At 44.2% G+C, this 25,924-nt stretch overlaps 1 protein-coding gene across 5 annotated transcripts in view; it reads right to left on the minus strand.

The window, feature by feature from the left end:
- The window catches only part of NF1 (neurofibromin 1), a 265,222-nt gene that overhangs the window by 154,309 nt on the left and 84,989 nt on the right, over positions 1 to 25,924 (minus strand). For 3 of the 5 annotated variants that reach the window (XM_058164226.1, XM_058164228.1, XM_058164231.1), the window contains exons 30-36: positions 23,686 to 23,821; positions 16,026 to 16,088; positions 9,529 to 9,687; positions 7,054 to 7,151; positions 5,350 to 5,496; positions 3,456 to 3,602; positions 1,304 to 1,414 (exon numbers count right to left, since the gene is read on the minus strand). In XM_058164226.1, coding sequence (XP_058020209.1) covers positions 1,304 to 1,414; positions 3,456 to 3,602; positions 5,350 to 5,496; positions 7,054 to 7,151; positions 9,529 to 9,687; positions 16,026 to 16,088; positions 23,686 to 23,821 — 861 coding nt within the window. The remainder of the gene's footprint in view (positions 1 to 1,303; positions 1,415 to 3,455; positions 3,603 to 5,349; positions 5,497 to 7,053; positions 7,152 to 9,528; positions 9,688 to 16,025; positions 16,089 to 23,685; positions 23,822 to 25,924) is intronic. The other 2 variants (XM_058164229.1, XM_058164230.1) reach the window with 1 other exon arrangement.

Below are 25,924 nucleotides of genomic sequence, written 5' to 3' on the forward strand. Positions count from 1 at the left end.
TGATAAGGGGGCAGAGATCGACTCCGAGGCGCCTCTGTGTGGGGTGCCGCAGGGATCGATTCTCTCGCCTCTCCTGTTCAACATCTACATGAAGCCACTGGGTGAGATCATCAGTGGTTTTGGGGTGAGATACCAACTGTACGCTGATGACACGCAGCTGTACTTTTCCACCCCAGGCCACCCCAACGAAGCTATCGAAGTACTGTCCCGGTGTCTGGAAGCCGTACGGGTCTGGATGGGGAGGAACAGGCTCAAACTTAATCCCTCCAAGACGGAGTGGCTGTAGATGCCGGCACCCCGGTACAGTCAGCTGCAGCTGCAGCTGTCTGTTGGGGGCAAGTCATTGGCCCCGATGGAAAGGGTGCGCAACTTGGGCGTGCTCCTGGATGGGCGGTTGTCTTTCGAAGACCATTTGACAGCCGTCTCCAGGAGAGCTTTTTATCAGGTTCGCCTGATCCGCCAGTTGCGGCCCTTCCTGGACCGGGATGCCCTATGCACGGTCACTCATGCTCTCGTTACCTCTCGCCTGGACTATTGCAATGCTCTCTACATAGGGCTCCCCTTGAAGAGCAGTTAGTCCAGAATGCGGCTGCGTGGGTTATTGAGGGAGCGGTTCGGAGCTCCCATGTAACACCTATCCTGCGCAGACTGCACTGGCTGCCTGTTGTCTTCCGGGTGCGCTTCAAGGTGTTAGTTACTACCTTTAAAGCGCTTCATGGCTTAGGACCGGGATACCTACGGGACCGTCTACTGCCAACGTCTATCTCCCAACGACCGGTGCGCTCTCACAGAGAGGGGCTCCTCAGGGTGCCTTCAGCCAAGCAATGTCGGCTGGCGGCCCCCAGGGGGAGGGCCTTCTCTGTGGGGGCTCCTACCCTATGGAACGAGCTTCCCCCTGGACTCCGACAAATACCTGACCTTAGGACCTTCCGCCGCGAACTTAAAACCTACTTATTTCATCTTGCTGGACTAGCTTAAATTTTAAATTATCAAATTGATTTTATGGGTTTTAAATTTTTTGTAAATTTTAGAGGGTAATATTTTATCTATAAGTAGCCATATCAAATAGGTTTTTTAAGGGTTGTTCTTAGTTTTGTATTGTTGTTTTTTCCTGTATTTTATTCTTGGCTGTACACCGCCCTGAGTCCTTCGGGAGAAGGGCGGTCTATAAATAAAAATATTCTATTCTATTCTATTCAAAGAAGCACCCCAAAACGCCAAAACAATTGAAGCAAAAGCTGGGCCTGCAAGTCTCACCAACTCTCAGTAGTCTGGTTTAAGGAAGAAGAGAAAACTGTCTTACCGGCGAGCAATGTAATAGAAGACAGGATTGCCAGCTTTTGTCGTCCCAGCTTGGTAAAAAATGTTGAGGGTTTTCAAGGCTTTGAACTCTTCTTTCTCGTGTACCTGGTGCCTAAGGACACAAATATAGGCAGGAAAGCAGCAATTTACCCTTGTTGCGATTGTATCAGAGACTTCCTAAACTTTGCGGCTAGTGGATCTATTTGGAATTTACAAGTCACTGAAGCTGCCACAAAATGGTACCCAGGGCAAACATAGCATAACACAGCATGAGTTGGAAGGGACCTCGGAGCTCTTCTAGTCCAACCCCCTGCTTAGGCAGGAAACCCTATACCCGTAAGGGTGAACCTTTTCCTGACCGAGTGCCTAAAGCATGCACAAACCCCCCAAATGCAATATGTAAGTGGCCACGCACATATGCCCCACCCCATGGATGCAGGCACCACCCCCTCCACATGCTCCCCACGCATGCAGGGGGCCACAGGTGCCCCACACATGCATGACAGAGATCCAACAACCAGCTGGCCGGCGGGAGGTGCGCACATATGCACGGCGGAGCCGAACTGGGTCGACGGCTTGTGTGCCCGCAGAGAGGGCGCTGTGTGCCACCTGTGGCACACGGGCCATAGGTTCACCATCACCGCCCTATACCATTTCAGACAAATGCTTATCCAATCTCTTCTTCAAAACTTCCAATGTTGGAGCACCTACAACTTCTGGAGGCAAATCGTTCCACTGGTTAATTGTTCTCACTGTCAGGAAATTTCTCCTTAGTTCTGGATTGCTTCTCTCCTTGATTAGTTTCCATCCTTTGCTTCTTATCCTGTCCTCATAGATCAGAAGCCTGCTGATGTTGCTTCTTGCTACTCTCTGTTGTGGTCCGTCAGCAGCCTACGGAGCTAGCAACGGCGTCAGACAGTGAGGAGGCTGGGGAGGATGATGAGCCAGTCTGGAGTCTGGGGAAGGCCTGGATAAGGGATCTGCGTTAGAGGCAGAGTTGGGGCCAGGGCCATCTGGGAGCGATGTACGGACTCCTGAGACTCCAGAGTTGGACATCAGAGAGGCAGAGGAACAGAAGGTGCCTGTTCCTAGTATGCACAGAGCTGCCAGAAGGCAAGAGCAGCTAAGCAAAAGGGACGACTCAGAAGTAAGGCCAAGAGATGATTGGCCCCTTCCATAAGGCTTAAAAGAGGAGCAAAGGCATGTGGGCCCTTTGCAGGAAAGCAACGTTGTTAATTCTGTTCCCAGTCGACATCTCTGATTCTGGACTCCGTGTGGCTTTGCCAAGTAGGTCTTTGGCAGCGTGTCAAGGGACATAAAAGTTGGTGATTATCCCGAAGGACTTTTTTGCAACTAATTGGGACTCAGCTGTGAATGAAAGTAATTCACAGCTGTTGCAATAAGAGGTTTTGGGGACTACCCCAAAGGATCTTTGGAATGAAAGATGTTTGCTTGCTTTGCAGCACACCAGCTTCCTATTTAATGGTTAAGGATCTAAAATAAAATTACAATAGAATTCAAGGAGAGAAGGGTAGTTAACATCAAGCATCTGTTGAATCTATACAAGATGTTGCCGTATTTTTCGGAGTATAAGACGTACTTTTTTCCCTCCTAAAAGAGGCTGAAAATTTGGGTGCGTCTTATACTCCAAATGTAGCTTTTTTGAAGATTTTTTTCAGCCTCGTTATCTCCGCTACCTTGCTTTGCCTGCTCCCTCCGACACTCAGCTGTGAAGTTTTTTGTCAGCCCTAAGGAGGGGCTAGCGAGTGAAGCGATCTCCGTGGTTCGCCTGCTTTTCTCATTGCTTCTTTCTCCAAAGATCAGTTGTGCTTTAGAAGCTGTTTTTTATCCCCAAGCAAGGAATAAAAACCAGCAAAGTAATGTGCTGAAGAATGCTAAGAATGCTAGCCAGATGAATACCTGGTAGGCAGATTTTTTTTTCCTATTTTCCTCCCCAAAAACTAAGCTGCGTCTTATATTCCGGTGCATCTTATACTCCGAAAAATACGGTAACTGCCTTTATTTATATAATTTGCATTATGAGTGCCTTGGCTGCTGAGAATTCACATTTAACATCGGGGAGGGAATACCTTGCCCATCCCTGCAGAGCTTATTAAGTCACAACAAGCCAGCAAACATTTGAATTCATTTACCTTGTCATAAATTCTTCAAACTTGGAGCTAGTGAGGTTTATACTGGACCACTGGGTGTCTGCCACCGGCTTGTGCTCAGGAGGACCCAGGTATGCAAGCAAAGTTGCCATCTTGTCAAATGGTCGCCTTCCAACAGCCTTGTGGTCCCTAGAGGAGGATTATAATTTAGGGATATAAGAAGCTTGAGGGATATAATCAGAGGTGGGTTCCAGCAGGTTCTGACCAGTTCTGGAGAACCAGTAGCGGAAATTTTGAGTAGTTCGGAGAACCGGTAGTAAAAATTCTGACTGGCCCCGCCCCCATCTATTCTCTGCCTCCCAATTCCTAGCTGATCGGGAAGAAATGGAGATTTTACAGTATCATTCCCCTGCCACGCCCACCAAGCCATGCCACACCCACCAAGCCACACCCACAGAACCGGTAGTGAAAAAAATTGAAACCCATCACTGGATATAATGTTTATCAAATGGCAAGTTGCTATAGACAACTACAGGTTATACAGGCAGTCCTTGACTTGTGACAATGATTTTTTGGGGAGGGAGGTCAACCAGTCATATGTCTAGGACTACCTATACCAGTGGTAGTCAACCTGGTCCCTACCGCCCACTGGTGGGCGTTCCAGTTTTCATGGTGGGCGGTAGGGGTTTTATCCAATACTGAAGCACTTTCCTTTTTTTTTAATTTAATTGACTTTTTTAAAAAAAATTCACAGCATTATTTAAAAACATTTTCATTAGGTTTTCATAAAATTCCCCGTGACAATTTAAATTTCTGAAAATATGCTATTTGTATCGTCTGCGCTTAAGTTAGTTGACGTTACGTAAGTAAAACTAAATGGCGCTATAGTGCGACTGCAAACAAAAGAGCCTCGTCCCAGAATAGCTCGCGCATCTCCCCCCACACCACCCAGCTGTAACAGACAAGCAGAGCTGGTAGCTGGCGCGCCCACCCAATCCGGTAGGTATAAAAAGGTTGACTACCCCTGACCTATACTGTAAGTCAGGGTTTCTCAGTATTAGCAATTTTATGATGTGTGGACTTCAACTCCTAGAATTCCCCATCCAGCATGGAGTTCTGGGAGTTAAAGTCTACATATCTTAAAGTTACTAGACTGAAAAACATAGCATGCAAAATACTATTTATATAGTTTAAAAAAACGCTAAAAACCTGTTTGTTCACTACACCTAAAGGCCACATTTCTAGTATTAAATGACAACTCTTCCTCCTCCATTCCAAGATTTATTGATGTGTAGGAACAATTAAGTCCTATTGCATGTTACATTTTTATAACAAAAAAGCAAATCTCAATTAAATATTCCTAAACTTCCCATAGGGTACAATCTACTCCATTTGATCTACACTTTGGTCTGTTCTATGCTCAATACTATTGGGTTAATTGATGGACTGAATTTATTTGCCACTGGTTCGTAAGGAAATGGCCCTGGGAGGCTTCCAATTTAGCACTTTGTAGTATGTATAATTATTTCTCAGGATGATATAAGTCATTTTAGTTGGATATATTCAATTAATCAATGAAATTATTAATTTTAATGTTATCACAACTGTAAATTCTGTATTGATTTAATGAACTTTTATTTTTACACGCATTATGTCCTTTCTTGTGTCCATGAGCCATCGTGGCGCAGTGGTTAGAATGCAGTACTGTGGCTAATTGTGCTGGCTACTGGCTGCCAGCAGTTTGGCAGTTTGAGTCTCACAGGCTCAAGGTTAACTCAGCCTTCCAACCTTCCAAGGTCGACAAAACAAAGACCCAGATTGTTGGGGGCAACAGGCCAACTCTGCAAGGGCTGTGAAAGAACTGTGAAGCGGTATATAAGTCTAAGTGCTGTTGCTATTTCTCAGCCTTTTTATCCCTAGTCAGGTACTATATTACCTGTTGCTGGAAAGGTACTGCCCGATCTTCTCTTGATTGTTCCACAGCAGACGATGTAGTGCAAGCACATTGCCATCACTGATGAAAGACAGGCTGTGATTGACTGTGTCACTAGCTGGACAATCTGAGGCAATGTCAAGGAAAAACCTACAGGGAAAGAGAAGACATTGTGCCTTTCCTATCAAAGCATCTACAAAAACAATGAGGATATGGATTACTAGGACTTGAATTGGCTTCAGCATCAAGAACTCTCCAACAGACGTCAATAATGTGAACTAACCAACCCAACTTCTTTTTAACAGAACAACAGAGTTGGAAGGGACCTGGAAGATCTTCTAGTTCCGTGATGGCGAACCTGTAGCACACGTGCCGGAAGTGGCACGCAGAGCCATCTCTCTGGGCACACGAGCCGTCGCCCTTCATCGCTGGAAACTGGAAGAGCAACTGCCCGGTGCGCATAAGCATGCTGGGAAAACGGTTGTTGTGCCTCTCTCGCCCCCCTCTCCGCAGCCGGGCGCCTCTCGTCTCATGCCGGATGCTGATAGTGCAGAAGAATGTCCTGGCATGCCTCCAGCCCCTAGTTCTGGTACCATGCCCGGACAGACCGAGCAAGACGAATGGCCTGACATGCCTCCAGCCCCCAGTCCTGGCACCATGCCCGGACAAACGGAGCAGCTGGGCCCCTCCCCCACAGCATGTGAGCCTGGGGAGTGTGAAGCCAGTCACGAGCTGGAATTGCTGGCAGCTGGAGGCTGGAGGGACCCACACTTCTGGAGAGTAGAGAGGCGATGTCAGCAAAAGGAAGGGAGGGGCAGGCCTGGATAAGTGCTGAGTCATGGAGCCACACCCCATGGCCTATATAAAGGAGCTGCTTTCTGGCATTCTTTGAGTCAGGCAAAGTCTAAATTGGATTGCTGAAGTCACATCCTGGTCTCCTGCCTGCCCTGAGAACTCTGACAGAACTTTGGCAAAGCTGCAGAGGCACGCTTGATATGGACGTCCCCGACCCGGCCGTCAGCGGAGGAGTGGGACACGACAACTGTCTTTTGCTTGCTGGCATGCATGCACGTGTGAAAACCAGCTGGCCGATGTGCATGCACGGGCCGGAAATTGGAATATCATCTTCCCAACATGCAGCTGGCTTTTCCGGTTTCTGGCGCTCCCGCACACATGAAAACCAGCTGGCTGGCGCGCCGGAACCTGGAAGAGCAATGGGCGACGGCTCGCATGCCCAAATACGTGGAGAGGGGATCCTGGTGGTCGCTTCCTAGGGGAGCAGAGCTGTTGGTCAGGACGGGCGGGTCAGGGCTTCCTTCCCTCGCCGCCCAAGCGGGTTTCTTGCACAGCCCCAGACCTCGAGCCCGCAGCACCGACACGCATCTACACACGGGGCAGCGGGGCAGCATTTGCTGGCTGGGTGGCTGACATTTTTGGCATTTTTATTCGCCTATTGAGTCCTCCCCAATGACCTGGGAGAAGCAGATGTTGTTGATGGTATTAAAAGTATCCTCCTAAAATGGAAGCTGTTCCAAGTAAAGCTGCCATTTGCTATGGACTGGGTGTGATTTTGTCAATCTCAGCAGTATAAAAGTGGTGTATACTGGGACTCATTACCTGCCTCTAGCTTGTACTCTAACTCTGGCTTGAAAAATTATACGGGCAAAACTTGCTTCAAAAAAAATCAAAACACTCTTACTGGCTTACCTTCTCGCAGCATCAAAGTTGCTTTTCACAAAGTCATTAAAAGGCCGCATGTGTTCCTCCTTTGTAAACAAGACATGGTTAGCGATGCTCTGAAGTACCTAAACGAAAGAACCCAACGGAGTGAGTCATGCAAACCGCATTTGAAGAAGTTTCCTTTCTAAACTTACACGCAAGGTATTGCAGAAGATTTATTCTAATCTAAGATATTTGGTAGTATGAATGTTAACAGGACGCATCGGCATTCCATTAAATGCCCAATTCTCCTAAGTCGGCTTCAGGCTAGGAACATCTTCACTAGTTAGAAGCAGCCTTCCCTAATCTGATGCTTAGCCCATGTACTGAAGTCCCAACATCACTTGTCAGCAGGACAACAACCATCAGCTTAAGGGCCTAGGAACAGGGGTGAAATCCAGCAGGTTCTGACAGGTTCTGGAGAACCGGTAGGGGACATTCTAAGTAGTTCGGAGAACTGGCAAATACCACCTCTGGCTGGTCCCAGAGTAGGGTGGGAATGGAGATTTTGCAATATCCTTCCCCTGGAGTGGGATGGGAATGGAGATGTTGCAGTATCCTTCCCCTAGAGTGGGGTGGGAATGGAGATTTTGCAGCATCCTTCCCCTGGAGTGGGGAGGAAATGGGGATTTTGCAATATCCTTCCCCTGGAGTGGGGTGGGAATGGAGATTTTGCAATATTCTTCCCCCAGGAGTGGGGAGGGAATGGGGATTTTGCAGTATCCTTCCCCCAGGAGTGGGGAGGGAATGGGGATTTTGCAGTATCCTTCCCCCAGGAGTGGGGAGGGAATGGGGATTTTGCAGTATCCTTCCCGTGGGGTGGGAATGGAGATTTTGCAATATCCTTCCCCCAGGAGTGGGGAGGGAATGGGGATTTTGCAGTATCCTTTCCCAGGAGTGGGGAGGGAATGGAGATTTTGCAATATTCTTCCCCCAGGAGTGGGAAGGGAATGGGGATTTTGCAGTATCCTTCCCCTGGAGTGGGGTGGGAATGGAGATTTTGTAATATCCTTCCCCCAGGAGTGGGGAGGGAATGGGCTTTTGCAGTATCCTTCCCCTGGAGTGGGGTGGGAATGGAGATTTTGCAATATCCTTCCCTCAGGAGTGGGGAGGGAATGGAGATTTTGCAGTATCCTTCCCCTGCCACACCCAGATCCAGTAGAAAAAAAATTTGAATTCCACCACTGCCTAGGAAAGTCCAACACAATGGAGTCTGCACGATTGTTGAAAGTTTGATTATGCAAACATGTTTTATTTGGGCAAAGAAGCATACTTCAGGGCCTGCCATGCAATCCGTAAAGGTAATCCTTGGGTTATGACAGCAATTTGGGATCAGGATTTCCATTCACTAATTGATGTGGTTGTAAAGTATAACATCGTGTGAATGGATCGCTTAGTGACGGCAATCTCTGCAGTCACTTTTGCCATTGTTAGGCAAGGACCTCATGTGACTGCAAGATGGGAAGAGGTACTGAAACTGTACCAAGGGCAAGCAGGCCAACAGACAAGAACTACAGGTGGGTAGGTACTTTATAAAGTTCAAACAGGAGCCGTGGTGGCATAGTGGTTAGAGTGCGGTATTGCAGGCCAACTCTGCCCACTGCCAGGAGTTTGATCCCATTGGTAAAATGAGGACCCAGATTGTTGGGGGCAATATGCTGACTCTGTACACTACTTAGAGCACGGGTCTCCAACCTTGGTCCTTTTAAGACTTGTGGACTTCAACTCCCAGAGTCCCTCAGCCAGCAAAGCTGGCTGAGAAACTCTGGGAGTTGAAGTCCACAAGTCTTAAAGGGACCAAAGTTGGAGACCCCTGACTTAGAGAGTGCTGCTAGGTAGGCAGGTGCCACAGGCTGGTGCTACAGTGTTCAGGTAGATGTCATGGGCAGGTACTATGAAGTCTGAGACCTTGGGAGAAAAAACTGGTGGGAGGGGCCTCAAGGAACAATTAGCGATTTCCTGCCAGTTTCCCCACTGACTTTGCCGGTGAGAAGCCAACAGGGAAGGTTGTAAATGATGATCATGTGACCAAAGAATGTTGTGATGACCAGAACTTCAAGGACTGGTTGTAAGTCCGCTTCGTTCAGCGCCATCATAACTTTGAATAGTGGGGGATTGTAACCTGAGGACTACCTGTAATCCAAACCTCATGCTTGCGGCAAACTATATTTGAATTTGATTTCTGTTGAACGATCTATTGTTTATAGAACAAAATATATATAACATAATTATTCATCCTACGTTTAATAATTTTTCACTTCTGCCACCTAGTACAATTACAATCTGTGTCAACTTTTGGAGGGGCTTTAAGAATCACACCCAAATCTTCAGGGCTGCAAGCAGGTTGCCATCTCTTGAGCTCATTTATTTTAATTCTTCCATAAAAGCAAAAGGCCCAATTCCACCGCCGTCACGTCCTTGCTATTCCCTGCTATCCAGCATAAAAGAGACACTCTTTCTCACCTTTGACATTAACTTCAGACCCCTTTCGATTCTTGGCGGAGGCTTCTTATCCAGGATGCCAGCCTCATACGGGGACACAATAGCTGGATTAATGAACCTCAGGAACATGGCGCTCCCAACCGCTCCAATGCTATTCTGAGGAAACCGCTGGCTGACCACCTAAACAGCACAGGATGGGAATTAAGAAAAACATCATATAAATGTAGGATAAAAAGCCAGTTTAATAGAGGAGAATGCTTGGGCCAACTTTCCCTTAGATGTCATTGTTTCAGAATGACATTAGACAAATAACCCCAATGGTTTCTATGTTAAAACAGGTTCCAGAGGCAAGAGCCAAATAGTTATAAGGAGGAAAGGAAGAAAGAGTTATTGAAAATAGTATAGAGGAGGCATGATTTAACAACAGGGGTTACATTCGCTTTCTTACAGACAAACATCTTACTGTGAAGCCAGTGCGTGAGCAATTTGTATCTCCTAAAATAAACTAAGAAGGTATTTCAAAATACACTAATTAGGGGGGGAAAAAGGAGTTATTCTATATAGAGCCCAACATTTTAAAATTCTGATTTAAAAAAATCACTAATATAACCAGTTGATTCACTCACTCCACTCATAACAATTAAAGCACCAGAGAATGATTCTCATAGCAACGAGTTTTCACAAAAAAATGAATGGAAATCACCCATTCATTAAAAAAAAAACATACATAACCTCAAATAGCCACACAAAATGGTACTCGCCCATGGAGGAGAATAAACTGCATTTACTATACAAGCAGGAAAGTCAGTCAGTCAGCCAGTCTGTCTGTCTGTCTGTCTTCCAATAGAGGAGAATATTTATAATTCAGGATTAAGAAGAGGGGTCCTTGGTGCTCTCTGAACTTGGTTGTTGTTGCTTTTTTGCAGACATTTCATTACCAAACTAGGTAACATCTTCAGCCATTTATGAGGTTACTTAATTTGGTTATGAAAACATCTGCAAGAAAACAACCAAGCTCGGAGAACACCAAGGACCCCTCCTTAATTTATTAAACTTCTATGCCACCCATCTCACTAATACAGTGACTCGTGAGTGGCTTACATGAGAGAAGGAGGAGGAAGGAAGGGGAAAGGATCAGAATAAATCCTTCTGGGACAATCTGGGTCTCAAAAGAGCCATTTCCAAACAAAAGTGATTTGGAAAGGCATAAATGACCATCGAGCTTAAGAGCTTGCTACTCTCTTAGGCAGAGGTCTTCAAACTTGGCAGCTTTAAGACTTGTGGACTTCAACTCCCAGAATAGCTATGTTGGCTGGAGAATTCTGGGAATTGAAGTCCACAAGTCTTAAAAGCTGCCAAGTTTGAAGACCTCTGCTCTTAGGACAGGAGTCTGGTTTTGGATCTTAGCTTCTATAAGTCCCTGTAGGTAAGTAATCAGGATCAAAGCCCACCCCCACCCCATTTCCATTCTAGGTCTTCGGATCTGCCGCGCATCCCAACAAGATGAAGAATTCTTATGCAAAAAAACCTGACTTTATGCAAAGATCAGATAGCCCACGTTAGTTGCAATTTATGCAATGAATGGAGAGCACGCGTTAGTTGCAATTTATGCAATGAATGGAGAGCACGCGTTAGTTGCAATTTATGCAATGAATGGAGAGCACGCGTTAGTTGCAATTTATGCAATGAATGGAGAGCACGCGTTAGTTGCAATTTATGCAATGAATGGAGAGCACGCGTTAGTTGCAATTTATGCAATGAATGGAGAGCACGCGTTAGTTGCAATTTATGCAATGAATGGAGAGCACGCGTTAGTTGCAATTTATGCAATGAATGGAGAGCACGCGTTAGTTGCAATTTCAGCACATACAAAGAAGTTCCTGTAGACGCATTACTATCGCTCACTGCCTTTCTTCCCATGCCCAAAGACAAGGTGGCACACTTTCTGTGTGATCTCCTATCTATCCAAAGTCTGGCCGGACTGAGAGTTTTCCAAATCTAATATAAGGGTAGAACTGCTTGGCTAATTCAGAGAACGAGTGAACTCAATAACTCAACAGAATTCCAAACAGTTATCCAAATGCTTAGGGATTGCAAAAGATGGGTTTGATGCCAGGGAACAGCGCTTTGTTTTGACAAGGGACCGACAAATATGGACTTCTAAGCAGTGGTGAAATCCCCATTCCCACCCCACTCTGCCAGAGGTGGTATTTGCCAGTTCTCCGAACTACTCAAAATTTCCGCTACCGGTTCTCCAGAACCTGTCAGAACCTGCAAGATTTCACTCCTGCTTCTAAGGGGACTGGCATGTTTCAGCAAGTGGGCATTTCTGGGCCACAACCTGACAATTCAAGGTTATAGAAGATGCCCCACATGGTAAAAATTGACCTAGAAGTCAAAAGGCAAATTGTGGACCTTGCTGAAGCCAGAAAACATTTGGGCAAGCAAGCAGCATGAGCCAAATAGACAACACACTACTTTTCCTACCTCGACTGACTAAACTGGGGCACAGGAAGAACCACAGAGGAGAAAATAAATCAACAAACTCAGAATCCATGATACTAATGAGGACCTACCAGAGGTGGCATTGAGGAACCTCCTCCATACAAAGAAGTTCCTGTAGACGCATTACTATCGCTCACTGCCTTTCTTCCCACGCCCAAAGACAAGGTGGCACACTTTCTGTGTGATCTCCTATCTATCCAAAGTCTGGCCGGACTGAGAGTTTTCCAAATCTAATATAAGGGTAGAACTGCTTTGCTAATTCAGAGAACGAGTGAACTCAATAACTCAACAGAATTCCAAACAGTTATCCAAATGCTTAGGGATTGCAAAAGATGGGTTTGATGCCAGGGAACAGCGCTTTGTTTTGACAAGGGACCGACAAATATGGACTTCTAAGCAGTGGTGAAATCCCCATTCCCACCCCACTCTGCCAGAGGTGGTATTTGCCAGTTCTCCGAACTACTCAAAATTTCCGCTACCGGTTCTCCAGAAACTGTCAGAACCTGCAAGATTTCACTCCTGCTTCTAAGGGGACTGGCATGTTTCAGCAAGTGGGCATTTCTGGGCCACAACCTGACAATTCAAGGTTATAGAAGATGCCCCACATGGTAAAATTGACCTAGAAGTCAAAAGGCAACTGGGATTTTGTTTTTCCTTGAAGATGTCTCACCCGAGAAGCTTCTTCAGTTCAGAACTGAAGTGAAGAAGGTTCTTGGATGAGAAGCGAAACGTCTTCGAGGAAAAACCACAGAAAATCCAGTTGGCTTTTGAAGAAGCACCTTTGGGACATATCATCATTCACATCTCATCAAATACCAGACTTTTAAGAGAGAGAGAGAAAGAAAGAAATGGAGGAAGCTGACAATACTCCTATGGATGATCTGGTCCACTCTGATGCCACGGACCTACCCCACAGAGAAGAAGGGAAACCTTTTCATCCCCCATAGAGAATGGTACACAATCAATAAATCTCCTCAGGTCAAAACTGCAAAAGCAAAGCACGCTAAACCAAGGATCTCCAACCTTGGCAACTTTAAAACCTGTGGACTTCAACTCCCAGAATTCTTCAGCCAACTTTACTGGCTGAGGAATTCTGGGAATTGAAGTCCACAAGTCTTAAAAGCTGCCAAGTTTGAAGATCTCTGCTCTTAGGACAGGAGTCTGGTTTTGGATCTTAGCTTCTATAAGTCCCTGTAGGTAAGTAATCAGGATCAAAGCCCACCCCCACCCCATTTCCATTCTAGGTCTTCGGATCTGCCGCGCATCCCAACAAGATGAAGAATTCTTATGCAAAAAAACCTGACTTTATGCAAAGATCAGATAGCCCACGTTAGTTGCAATTTATGCAATGAATGGAGAGCACGCGTTAGTTGCAATTTCAGCACATACAAAGAAGTTCCTGTAGACGCATTACTATCGCTCACTGCCTTTCTTCCCACGCCCAAAGACAAGGTGGCACACTTTCTGTGTGATCTCCTATCTATCCAAAGTCTGGCCGGACTGAGAGTTTTCCAAATCTAATATAAGGGTAGAACTGCTTTGCTAATTCAGAGAACGAGTGAACTCAATAACTCAACAGAATTCCAAACAGTTATCCAAATGCTTAGGGATTGCAAAAGATGGGTTTGATGCCAGGGAACAGCGCTTTGTTTTGACAAGGGACCGACAAATATGGACTTCTAAGCAGTGGTGAAATCCCATTCCCACCCCACTCTGCCAGAGGTGGTATTTGCCAGTTCTCCGAACTACTCAAAATTTCCGCTACCGGTTCTCCAGAAACTGTCAGAACCTGCAAGATTTCACTCCTGCTTCTAAGGGGACTGGCATGTTTCAGCAAGTGGGCATTTCTGGGCCACAACCTGACAATTCAAGGTTATAGAAGATGCCCCACATGGTAAAAATTGACCTAGAAGTCAAAAGGCAACTGGGACTTTGTTTTTCCTTGAAGACGTCTCACCCAAGAAGCTTCTTCAGTTCGGAACTGAAGTGAAGAAGGTTCTTGGATGAGAAGCGAAACGTCTTCGAGGAAAAACCACAGAAAATCCAGTTGGCTTTTGAAGAAGCACCTTTGGGACATATCATCATTCAAATCTCACCAGATACCAGACTTTTAAGAGAGAGAGAGAAAGAAAGAAATGGAGGAAACTGACAATACTCCTATGGATGATCTGGTCCACTCCGATGCCACGGACCTACCCCACAGAGAAGAAGGGAAACCTTTTCATCCCCCATAGAGAATGGTACATAATCAATAAATCTCCTCAGGTCAAAACTGCAAAAGCAAAGCACGCTAAACCAAGGATCTCCAACCTTGGCAACTTTAAAACCTGTGGACTTCAACTCCCAGAATTCTTCAGCCAACTTTACTGGCTGAGGAATTCTGGGAGTTGAAGTCCACAGGTCTTAAAAGTTGCCATGGTTGGAGACCCCTGCTGTAAACTATCAGACCATCTGCATATATTCAATGTATATGTAGCCAAGCGTTTAATCTTATTAGGCAGTAGAAAAATCATAAAAGGGAGTACAAAATGCGTTTTTTAAAATGCAGGAAACAGTTTCAGCATTTTGCTTAGCAACCTCTCTAAAAAAAAAAATCCAGGCAAAGCAAACCAACCTCTTCGCAAAGATCCCAGGCCACTTCTCTTCGCTTGACTGAGGAAGGAAAGTCAGAAAGCAAGTTCACTCCATTTAGCAACCGTATTTCCCTACTCCACCTCCAAACGGATGCAGGGAAAAAAAAAAGTATAGGTAGTCCTCGACTTACAACCGTCCGTTTAGCAACCGTTCCAGATTACGACAGCACTAAACGAAGTGACTTGCCAACTGGTCTTGGTGCTTACTACAACCGCAGCAGCATCCCCATGGGCACGTGAACAAAATGTGGGCGCTTGGCAGCCAACATGTATTTATAAATGCTTGTGGCATCCCGTGGGGGTGGGGGGGAACACGCGATCGCCATTTGCAACTCGCCCACCCAGCTTCCGACAAGCAAAGTCAGCAGGGGAAGCCAGATTCACTCAACGACCTCATGATTTATTTAAAAACCGCAGCGATTCGCTTAACAACCCCAAAAAAAAGATCATAAAATCAGGCATGGCTCACTGAACAACTACCTTGCTTAGCAATGGAAATTCTGGTCCCAGTTGTGGTCGTAAGTCGAGGACTAACCATAACCGACAGTCATGCTTTTATTACTGCGGTGTTTCTCCTGCACTCCTTTCCAGCTTTGAAAATCGGTTCCATTAGAAAAGATGAACTTGGAAACATGCACTAACTGTGCACCCACACGGCCCTCATAACAACAACAACAACAACAACAACAACAACAAGGTCCTCTTTATCTGACGCACAGTTCAAAATCAACATTTCCCCCTCCCCCGCTTGCTGCTGCTCACATTTTGATAAGCTTTTATAAAACCCCCGTGGTTTCCTGAGCGGCTTCTTCAATGCCATCAAGGGGAAAAAAGTGAAAGGATACCAAGATCTCTTTAGGATAGATCTAGTCCAGGGGTCTCCAACCTTAGCAACTTTAAGACTTGTGGACTTCAAGTCCCAGAGTTCTGGGAGTTGAAGTCCACAAGTCTTAAAGTTGCTAAGGTTGGAGACCCCTGATCTAGTCAGTCCAACTAATACAAAGGCAACCACACTCCTTGTCTTTAATTTCTGAGTTTCCCCTTTAGCTCCTTAGCATTGCAATGGTTGGCAAAGAGGGTTATCAGAAAGCTGTTGCGGAGCGGCAGAGATCTCCTTCCGCAGGAAAAGAAGAAAAGAGGCACATTCAGATTTTTGTGGTTTTTTTTTAAAAAAAACAATCATCACTTCAACTGAGTGTTAATTCCATTTGAAAAGCGTCTTTAGTGCCAGAATTAGTAGAATGATTTGACAATGAGTGTCAAAGAAGGTTGGAAGGAAAATAAGAGTTTTGGGAATGGAAGAGCAAAAGCAGAAAGTGGGGAAGAGGGTGTTTGTGTGCTTTGAAAGAAATGGCTTAATAAAACTTCTCCAAAACTTACTGCTTTTTTGTTTTCCTTTTTTTCTTTTACGGTAGCTTTATTCAGGAGAGAGTGGCAAGTTGCCTACAGAACAGAGATGAGCACAAACAAGTCACAGCACCAACTACATACAGCAAAAAGAAAAATGTTGTTCTGTACATGAAATCACACAATCAAATGTAACGGAATGAAACAACAACAACAACAACAAATGAAGTGTGCACACTAGCGCTTGATGGAATTTCTATTTCATGTTGGTGACCAACAACTAGTCACAAGTAGTAAGCAAGCATATGTTGTTCCAATCATTTCTACTATTTCTGGCTCGGTTATGTAGTTCAAAAAGAGCATTTGCTAATGAGGAACTTAAAAGATCTGAATTGTTCCAAATATGTTCCAGCAAAAAAATGAAATATATTCTTCCCAAAAAAGCATTTCCAGCCTAACAATGATCGGTGACAACATTTAATTCTTTGTCTTGTAGATCAGGGGTCTCCAACCTTGACAACTTTAAGCCTGGAGGACTTCAACTCCCAGAATTCTGGGAGTTGAAGTCCGCCAGGCTTAAAGTTGCCAAGGTTGGAGACCCCTGTTGTAGATTTATGTAGCTTTCCCAAACAGCAGTACCAAACAAATTTATAGATTTCTGTTTTTCATTTTACAAACTCATGATGAAGTGGTCCCCTCCAAACGCAAATTTTAATACAGGTAGTCCTCAATTTACAATAGTTCATTTACAACGGCACTAAAAAGGTGACTTATGAATGATTTTCACACTTACTAACACTGCAGCATCCTCATGATCATGTGATCAAAATTCAGATGCTTGGCCATTGACTCATAATTATGACAGCTGCAGTGTCCAGGGGTCATGCGATCCCCCTTCTGATAAGCAAAATCGATGGGGAAGCCAGATTCATTTAACAACCATGTTCCTAACTTAACAACTGCAGCGATTCGCTTAACAAATGTGACCAGAAAGGTTGTAAAATGGGTCAAAGTTCATTTAACAAATGTTTTGGTTAGCAAGATAAATTTTGGGTTCAATTGTGACCATAAGTCAAGAACTACCTGTATAGACTAATGTCCCCAAATTGCAAAGGCTTGTGAAGGTGCTACTTCTCTTCTATCCATCTACACAAAATCGTACACAGCAGGCTTTGGCAAGCTATCTCAAATGGTGTGATGCCCAAGAGTTATGGTTCTGCAGTATCTGTTACTGAAACATCCGCTGAGACAGCAGAATAAGCTTGGCTGAGTAATAAACAACAATAAAAAAGGATGATTACCAAAGTCATTTTTCCAACCAGTTACAAAACTGGCTGTAAGCCTAAAGTATTTTCCAACCCTTTTCCAACCGACATTATTTTAACCCTAATAAAATAAGGCTGCTTCGGTGTATTTTTCATACCATTTCATACATGCAGATTGTACGGTAGAAAACCAAAAAATGAATGAGGATCCTGTCTCATACTCTTCAGATATTATAATCTTTATTCCAACATTCAGACAAGTGCCGTTGTAATGATAGACTCATTACAAAAATAAAAATAAAAAATCAACGTTCAGATGTATTTTTATGATTTGTAGCTCGACTCCCACACCTGTACACTCAGGTCTCATTGAATCTTGTAGATACTGAAACAGGGACTTTAATGGAAATTTCTTTGAAAACAAACTGGAAGCTGCAGTTGTACAAAACAACAAAAATGTAATGCTGCGCTGTCAGCTGCTTAGGAAGCTCAACTTAAGTCATTGGTACCGACCTTCAAGGCCCTCAGTTGGCTTAAGGCCTGAGTACCTAAGGAAAAACTCTTTTTGTTGGAACGAAGCTGGTTTTCAAGACATACAGAAGTCATCCTCCCTATCAAAGGTCTGCCAAGAGGAACTACACCTCTATGTTTTCCCTGCCTGTAGAATGCACCTTGTTCGATTTTAGAATTTACATTACTAATTTTAAAGGTGCATTTTTAAATTGAATATTCTGCTTCCGTTTTTAAATGCTGTTAATTGCTCTGAGTGCTTGTTAGAGCCAAAAGGCTGTGCTGACTCAATAAGGAAAAGTATCAGCTTCAAACCTCTGGCTTTGAGGATCACTCATTCCTTTCCACACACCTGTGTGTTCTCAAGAAGTACCCAGGTCAAAGAGCATTTGTTTATCAATTCATCCTCCACTTAGAACTCAAGGGTAATTTCAAGAGTCCTTAGCACAAGGAGGCAAGGAACAAGTCAACACCATACAAGCTGCTGGATCATTGTCAACATCCATCAACTTTACCATGTGATTTTTTTTTTAAAAAAGCTCTATAATAGGAACTGACTATAAGTTTTATTACGAGTTGTTTATGGTGATTCTCAGTCACCCAGGTCATGGTTGTCTCAAACGTACTTTTTCAAAAGGCAAGTGGACTTTGGTGTTTTTTTTTTTGAAGACGTTTTGCTTCTCATCCAACCAAGAAGCTTCTTCAATTCAGCTTTGTTAAAGTTAGCTCGTTTACACTTAGAGTCATTAGCACAAATTACTCGGAGTAATCACGGCCTCCAATCAAGTTTCAGGACTGAGATTGCATTGACTGCATTTGTTGATGGCCTATGGCAGGACCACGATTGGGCCTTGAAATTTTTTGACTTACCAGCTATCTTTTTAATACCGTTAATCATGATATCCTTCTGGGCTAGCTCAGGGAAGTGGGTGTGGTAAGCATAGTATTGTGGTGGCTCTCATTCTTTCAGGGCAGTTCCAATCAGTATTGGAATGGGGATGGAGAGATTTAACTCAAGCCCCTATTTTCTGGAATGCCACAAAGTTCAATGTTCCTCCTATTTAACAGCTGTGTATGAAGGGGTTGCACGAGATCATCCAGCATCATGGGGTTGGGTATCTAGCTATGTATCTCGGTCCCTTGTCATCCAAATGACACTGTCAAAGGGTTCAGCACAAAAAGGCCAGAATGCATTACTGCAGGCTTCTTCTGCTGACTGACAGCTGACTGCAATTTGGCAGTTCGAATCTCACCAGGCTCAAGGTGTCAGACCTGGTAGCCATCTTCTACATTTGGGCCTTCAGGCCTGCCACATTTTCTACTGTGGGAAAATGGGAGGGAGGGGGGATTGCATAGAGTATGGGTGATATATAGTCAAAATAACATTCTTTTCTCAGAGAGTCAAGGCCACACTGCCCTGCAGCTGCGATGAGGTGACTGGGAGGCATCTCCAGTTTTGGATCATGTGATGGACATGTGGGTGCTGGACAGTGACTTGAACTTTCTTTTGGGTGGGGAAAATCTGGAAACTTTCAGGGTCGAGTTTTCCCAGATGTGCCAATATGACATCTCTAATAAAACGGGACTTTGAGAAAACTCAAGCCTTGGAGTCTTCTTTCACTGGGGATGTTACTTGGAACTCTGACACGAGGTTGACTCAGCCTTCCATCCTTCTGAGGTCTGTAAAATGAGAAGTCAGATTGTCGGGGGCAATAGGCAGACTCTGTAAACTGCTTAGAGGGGGCTGTAAAGCGATATATGAGTCCAAGTGCTATTGCTATCCACATGTGAAGGTTGAATTACACTGATTTGTTGCTAAAAGCCTCTGCACAGGAACCTTCTCAACTGACAGCACTTGGTCAGAGTTAGATAACCATGTAGTGATTCTAAGCTGATCCTTTTTTTCTACCCCTTCCCCTGGATCTGCCAGTTCTTCTCCTACACAAAGTTCTATTTCAGTATTTGGAGATTGGGGGGAGGGGGGAGAGAGAACAGGCTCCGGATCTTATGTTTTTCCTCACCTATAGATATTTTGCCAAACGAAAGCAATTACAGGTAGTCCTCGACTTACTACAGTTCGTTTAGTGACCATTCCAAGTTGTAACAGCACTGAACAAAGCGACTTATGACTTTTTCTCATGTCTTTTGCAGCATCACCATGGTCGCATGATCAAAATTCAGATGCTTTGGCATCCGACTCCTATTTATGGGGGTTGCAGTGTCTCGGGGCCATGTGATTACCTTGTGCAATTTTCTGACCATCAAAATCAATGGGGGAGCCAGATTCATTAGCAACCATGTTACTAGCACTAGCAATAGCACTTAGACTTCATAGTGCTTTTACAGCCCACTCTAAGCAATTTACAGAATCAGCCTCTTGCCCCCAACAATCTGGCTTCTCATTTTACTGACCTCGGAAGGATGGAAGGCTGAGTCAACTTTGAGCCTGGTGAGATTCGATCTGCTGAACTGCAGCTAGCCGTCAGCTGAAGTAGCCTGCAGTGCTGCACTCTAACCACTGTGCCACCTCAGCTGCTAGTTTAAGAACTGCAGTGATTCACAACAACTGCGGCAAGGAAGGTCGTAAAATGGGGCAAAATTCACAACTGTTTCGCTTAGCAACAGAAAATTGGGGTTCCATTGAGGTCATAAGTCGAGGACTCTCTGTACATCCAGGATGGATGAGGTAGAGGCAGAGAAAAAGAGAGGTGACATAATTTAACATCCAAGTACTGTATATCAGGGGTCTCCAACCTTGGCAACTTTAAGGCTTGTGGACTTCAACTCCCAGAACTCCGGGAGTTGAAGTCCACAAGCCTTAAAGTTGCCAAGGTTGGAGACCCCTGCTGTATATCATGCCTTATTCTCTTCCTTTCGATTCTGTGCTCAGAAGAATCATATGATACCATCTGTGCGCCCTCTGAATGAAAGGCAGAGCCTACCTGTGTTTTAAGCCTCTGCTTCTGAGCCAAAAACATCACACCAACTATACAGAAAAGCTGTAGTTCAAGAAAGAAAACATGGGTTTTTGTTTTTATGTATGACAACGGCAGCGAGACTTTTATGCACCGAGGTAGAAAGGCCTACAGATTCCTACAAATGGAAGAATGGATGTTGAAGTTAATGGAATGGACCAAATTGCCTCCTTTGATTAAAGAAAAGACATTGCCTACCTTGGAACTTTTCTGCATGACACGGAAAGAAATGAAAGTGTAATTTTGGGGATTTGATGATCAGAACTGTTTAGGATTATAGAAACACTATGTTTTATGGTTGGTTTTAGAGCAAGAGGTTAATGTATTTTATATTTGTATCTGTACCAGAGAAAATTGGAAGTTATTCTTTTTCTATTCCCCCCTTTTTTCTTTCTTAATTTTGCTTTTTTTTAACCTTGAGCTTCTCTAATTCCTATTTTTAAGTTCCATTTTCTCTTTTGTTGAAATTTAACGAAGTTTTTTTTAAAAAAAAAAGAAAGAAAGGTCTGTAGTTAAGCCTATTATTACAACCTTCCATTTTGTGGGAGGGAAGCGTTTATGAAGAGAAGTGTTCAATTATGCCATGTCCTACTTAGATGGGATAATCCCATTATCCTATGATCCCCCTGAGCATATTATTTCTGTTTTAGACATATAAAACACAGAAGCTCCTGCATCCAGTATAGGATCTTTTGCTATGCGCAAAACATTTAGTCCACAAAACTAAACAAATAAGAGAGCCTTCTTGTTCCAAGCTGTAAACAGAACTAAACAGAACAATGTGCCATTTTTTTGGTCCAAAATGGACCATTTTTTCCCCAAGCATGAGACAAAATGATGAAAGAAAGAACGTTTGTTCTAAATCAAGAATGTGGGAATTTTTTCCTCTGTACTTTGAACATTTTTACATGCTTTAAAGTCCACCTCAGCACACAGGTTTGACACACTGAACTACAACCCAGGATCCATCCCACTTTGGTGACTCTAATAAAACAACTAATTGACAACCAAACAGGGAGTTTTCTTGCTGGAAAAAAAAAATTAAAAAAAAACCACCAACCAAGCAAAGCAAAAACAAGAGGGAAAATTACTTCCGCTATTTTGAAAATGCCAAAAAGGCTTTAAGACAAAACCATTATTGAATTTTAAAACACACTCTCCCTTTTTTTTAAAAAAATGGCAGATATAAATTAGCTGCAGTCCACCTCCAGTTTGTATTAACCTGTTAAGTCTTGTCTTAAAGCACACAAACCAAAAAAGGAACCAAATAGTTTGACCTCAAAGGGGCATGATGGCTCAGTGGTTAAAGATGCTGAACTTGTCGGCTGGAAAGCGACAACCCAGGTGCGAGACCCAAGCGCCATGCGGCAGGGTGAGATCCCAGGACAGCTCCTGTCCATCTAGCAGTTTGAAAGCATGCACATGTGAGTAGATAAATAGGAACCACTTCGGTCAGAAGGTAACAGTGTTCCGTGTACTTCTGGCATATAGCAATGTAAGCCACATGACCATAGACGTGTCTTCAGACAATGCTGGCTCCCTTGGCTAAGAAGCCGAAATAAGTATTGTCCCCTAGAGTCAGACATGACTGGACAGGGGAAACCTTTACCTCTAGTTTGACTTCAAACCTGTGGGGAAATGTCGACTGAATCTCTCATCCCAAACAGCCTCCAGGTACCATATATATAAAAGGTTACTAGTCCCCAGGAGTTTACATCCTGCTATTTATGTGCCAGCCGTACCCCTCTCAATGCAAAAGGCTGGGTTCCAGGTGATTCTTCCTAGACTTGGCTTCAAGGAGTGAATGTCTTCCCCGCAAACAGGTGAATGTCTTCCCCCCAAATATTCAGAAAGGCAGTGAGAATAGTTTGTTTTTGAATATATGGGAGATTATGCAACGCCTGGAAGAAACACTGAACTGGAGAAAGGAAACCACTGCTAATGTATGGCACACCCCAACATCTACACATGGTCTTCTTGCTTTTTAAGCATCCTGGAAGATCAGCACAGCTTAGGAAAAGTCTCATCCTTCTGCCTTCCAAAGGGGAGAACAGGAAAATCTGCTCTTATAGAAACATTTAGGAAGTGGGCAAAGATCCAGCCATTTTTTTCCCTGAGGATGGGCATCCAAAACCAGAGCAGCATGAAGGGAAATCCTTGCTCCTTGAGGTTTGGGAACAGTGGGAACTACAATGGAAGACTAAATGTCTCCACCATCGAATTAGGCTCCAACGCCTCTCCCGAGGAAGCCATGAATTTGACTCCTTAGGTCTCAAACATGACAGTCAATACGTGAGAAGACGGAACAACCACCTACATCGCTAACATTACAGTGTAGATCAAACAAGGGGCAGATGTTCTGTGGCGTTCCACAGTGCTCAGCTACAATTTCCATTAATGCTGTGGGCAATATTGTAGGAATTTACATTTAACGATATCTAGGGACGTTCAGGAATAAGTGGACAGCCTCAGGTGACTTATGCCTGGATTTAAAAACAAAACAAAACAAAAACAAAGCAGAAGAATGATGAGCAATGAATAAGCATTTCCTTGAGCCAGTTGTTCGTTCTCAAGAGAGTCCTGATGGGCGAATAGAAGCATCCCAGGGTAATGTTGCAGGATCCAATCTGGGCCGGTCACTGTGATTAGAGGTTGTGTCTTCTGAGCTTTTGGACTTATGATGGAGCCCATCCTCAGGGAAATTCACCACACAGAGAACAGCCCAGAGCAGACAGAGAAGTTCCCCAAAGATGAGCTCCAGCATGAGTCCAAAAGCTCGGAAGATAAAATCTCTGATCTCCGTGACCGACCCGGATTGGATCCTGCAGTCCTTGATAGGCTTCCTAAATTTCATTGTCTCTGGTTTATTCTAAAAGGTAACAGCCAATCTGCTTCGTCTTTTCCCACTTTCCAATGTAACAACACTGGAGGACTGTTTCATACCTGATAGAGACAGTGGCAAACACTCCGCAGCTGGGGTGGGAACTCGGTGGAAGAGTTGATGATGGCATGGAAGAACTTCTCGGTCATCTGAAGAAGGCTCCGCTGGTTACTATCGAGGCTTTCACTGGATTCCAACCTGTAAGACAAGCCTGTGATAGCTCTCCCAAGCTCCCTGGCCTCCGCTTAAAACAATGGCTCAGGTGTGTGGCTTCTGCAAGATCCACACTGCAGCCATGGTTGTCTCCTACTTCTGTGCTACCAACAAAGAAGGGATGCAGACTTCCCCAACTTGGAAATTTCCACGTGATTTAAGAGTAGAAATAACAGCAGAATTGCCAGGCTGCTGAATTGTCTGGGAGTTGCAATTCCAATACGCTGGATAGTAAACCCTGTCCATCAGTGATGGCGAATGTTTTGAGCTTGGCATGTCAAAAATCCAGAAAACGCCTGCCTTGAATTGGCTGATGTGTCACACAGACACAGATATACACACCCTGGACAAACAAGGCCTCGTCAGACCCTCTGAAAGCCACACAAGTCAGCTCTGCTCTCAGCAGGCCCCTGGAGCCTCCGAAAATCAGGTAAAAATGCTCACATGACTTTTGGAGGCTCCAGAGGATCCACAAGGACAAGGCCCTCTTGCAGGATTTCCAGTGGGTTCAGGGGCCAGAGGTGTCAAAAGTTCACCATCGCCAGACTACATTCAAGATTCCAACTGGATCATCAATTATCAGAGGATTTATTTATTTATTTATTATTTACATTTCTATACCTCCCTTCTCCGAAGACTCAGGGCGGTTTACAGCCAAGTTAAAAAGAAATATACAAAAATTAAAACACAATATTTGAAATTTAAAAATCTGAAACCATAAGGCCGAATATTAAAATAACAAGAAATAAAACCACTCAATTAAAAATTACTCTTAGGCCAACCCTGCTTGTTGAAACAAAAAAGTCTTGAGCTTGCGCTTAAAGGCCTGGAGGTCGGGAAGAAGACGTAGCCCCAGAGGCAGTTCGTTCCATAGGGTAGGTGCCCCAACAGAGAAGGCTCTTCCCCTGGGGGCCGCCAGCCGACATTGTTTAGCTGATGGCACCCCGAGGAGACCCTCCCTGTGGGAGTGCACAGGTCAATGGGAGACTATTGGCGGCAGTAGGCGGTCCCGTAAGTAACCTGGTCCTATGCCATGGATTGAGTCTTTATCATTAGCTATTCATAACCATCCATGTCTACCAATAACTATTTTGCCCAGTGAATGGGAAAGGTTGGCTTTTGAACTTTATTACTATCTCCCTATGTCCAGGAGGAAAAATAAAACACCGTGTTGCAAATATTAAAACTGACTTCTAATTATATTGTATAGATGTAATGATATGCCTGCATTTTTATTTTTTACTTATCAAATTTGGGTACTGCCCATCTCATTCTCAGCTATAAAACTACTCTTAGATGAAAAACAGAATATGCATGTAATAAAAAGAAATGAGTCCTTAGCAAGAGTAATTTCATTTCAGTCTCTCATAGCCTGCTCCAAAATATACGTATCTAAAGTAGGTAGCAAAAAAATTCAACATGGCAGTAAAGGAATGAGTGCATTCCCCACTGCTCCAAGAAAGAGGCTGTTTTTCTCTATTTCTACCTACCCATCCCATCATATACAGGAGAGGGAGGATCCAGGTGTTGATTAGAGAATGTAATCTAGATCAGCCTTTCTCAAACTTGGCACCTTTAAGATGTGTGGACTTCAACTCCCAGAATTCCCCAGCCAGAGAACTCCACATATCTCGAAGTTGCCAAGGTTGAAAAAACACTGATCCAGACCAGTGTTTCTCAATCTTGATGACTTTAAGATGCTATGGACTTCAACTCCCAGAATACCCCAGCCAGCCACACTGGCTCAGGTATTCTGGGAGCTGAAGTCCACAAATCTTAAAAGTTGTTAAGGCTGAGAAACGCTGTGATAGACAGAATGCTTCTTCTGCCTCTTATTTTTCCCCACAACAATCCTACGAGACAATCCCGTTGGCCTTTTAGAAAACCCTTAACACCTGGCTGTTATGCTGGGCATGGGATTAAAAAAAAATGTTGAAAAAAATAGTCTTGAAAGAAAGCCTCTTTCTGACAAAAATCCAGAGATAAAGACCTTTATTATTCAAACTTCAAAACCAGGGAGAGAAACAGAAAGAAAAGGAAAAATAAGAAAGAGTAGAAACTTCGCCCTCCTCCTCCTCCTCTCGCCCG

The sequence above is a fragment of the Ahaetulla prasina genome, chromosome 1 (assembly GCF_028640845.1).
Source record: "Ahaetulla prasina isolate Xishuangbanna chromosome 1, ASM2864084v1, whole genome shotgun sequence".
In the NCBI taxonomy this organism is placed as follows: Eukaryota; Metazoa; Chordata; class Lepidosauria; order Squamata; family Colubridae; genus Ahaetulla; species Ahaetulla prasina.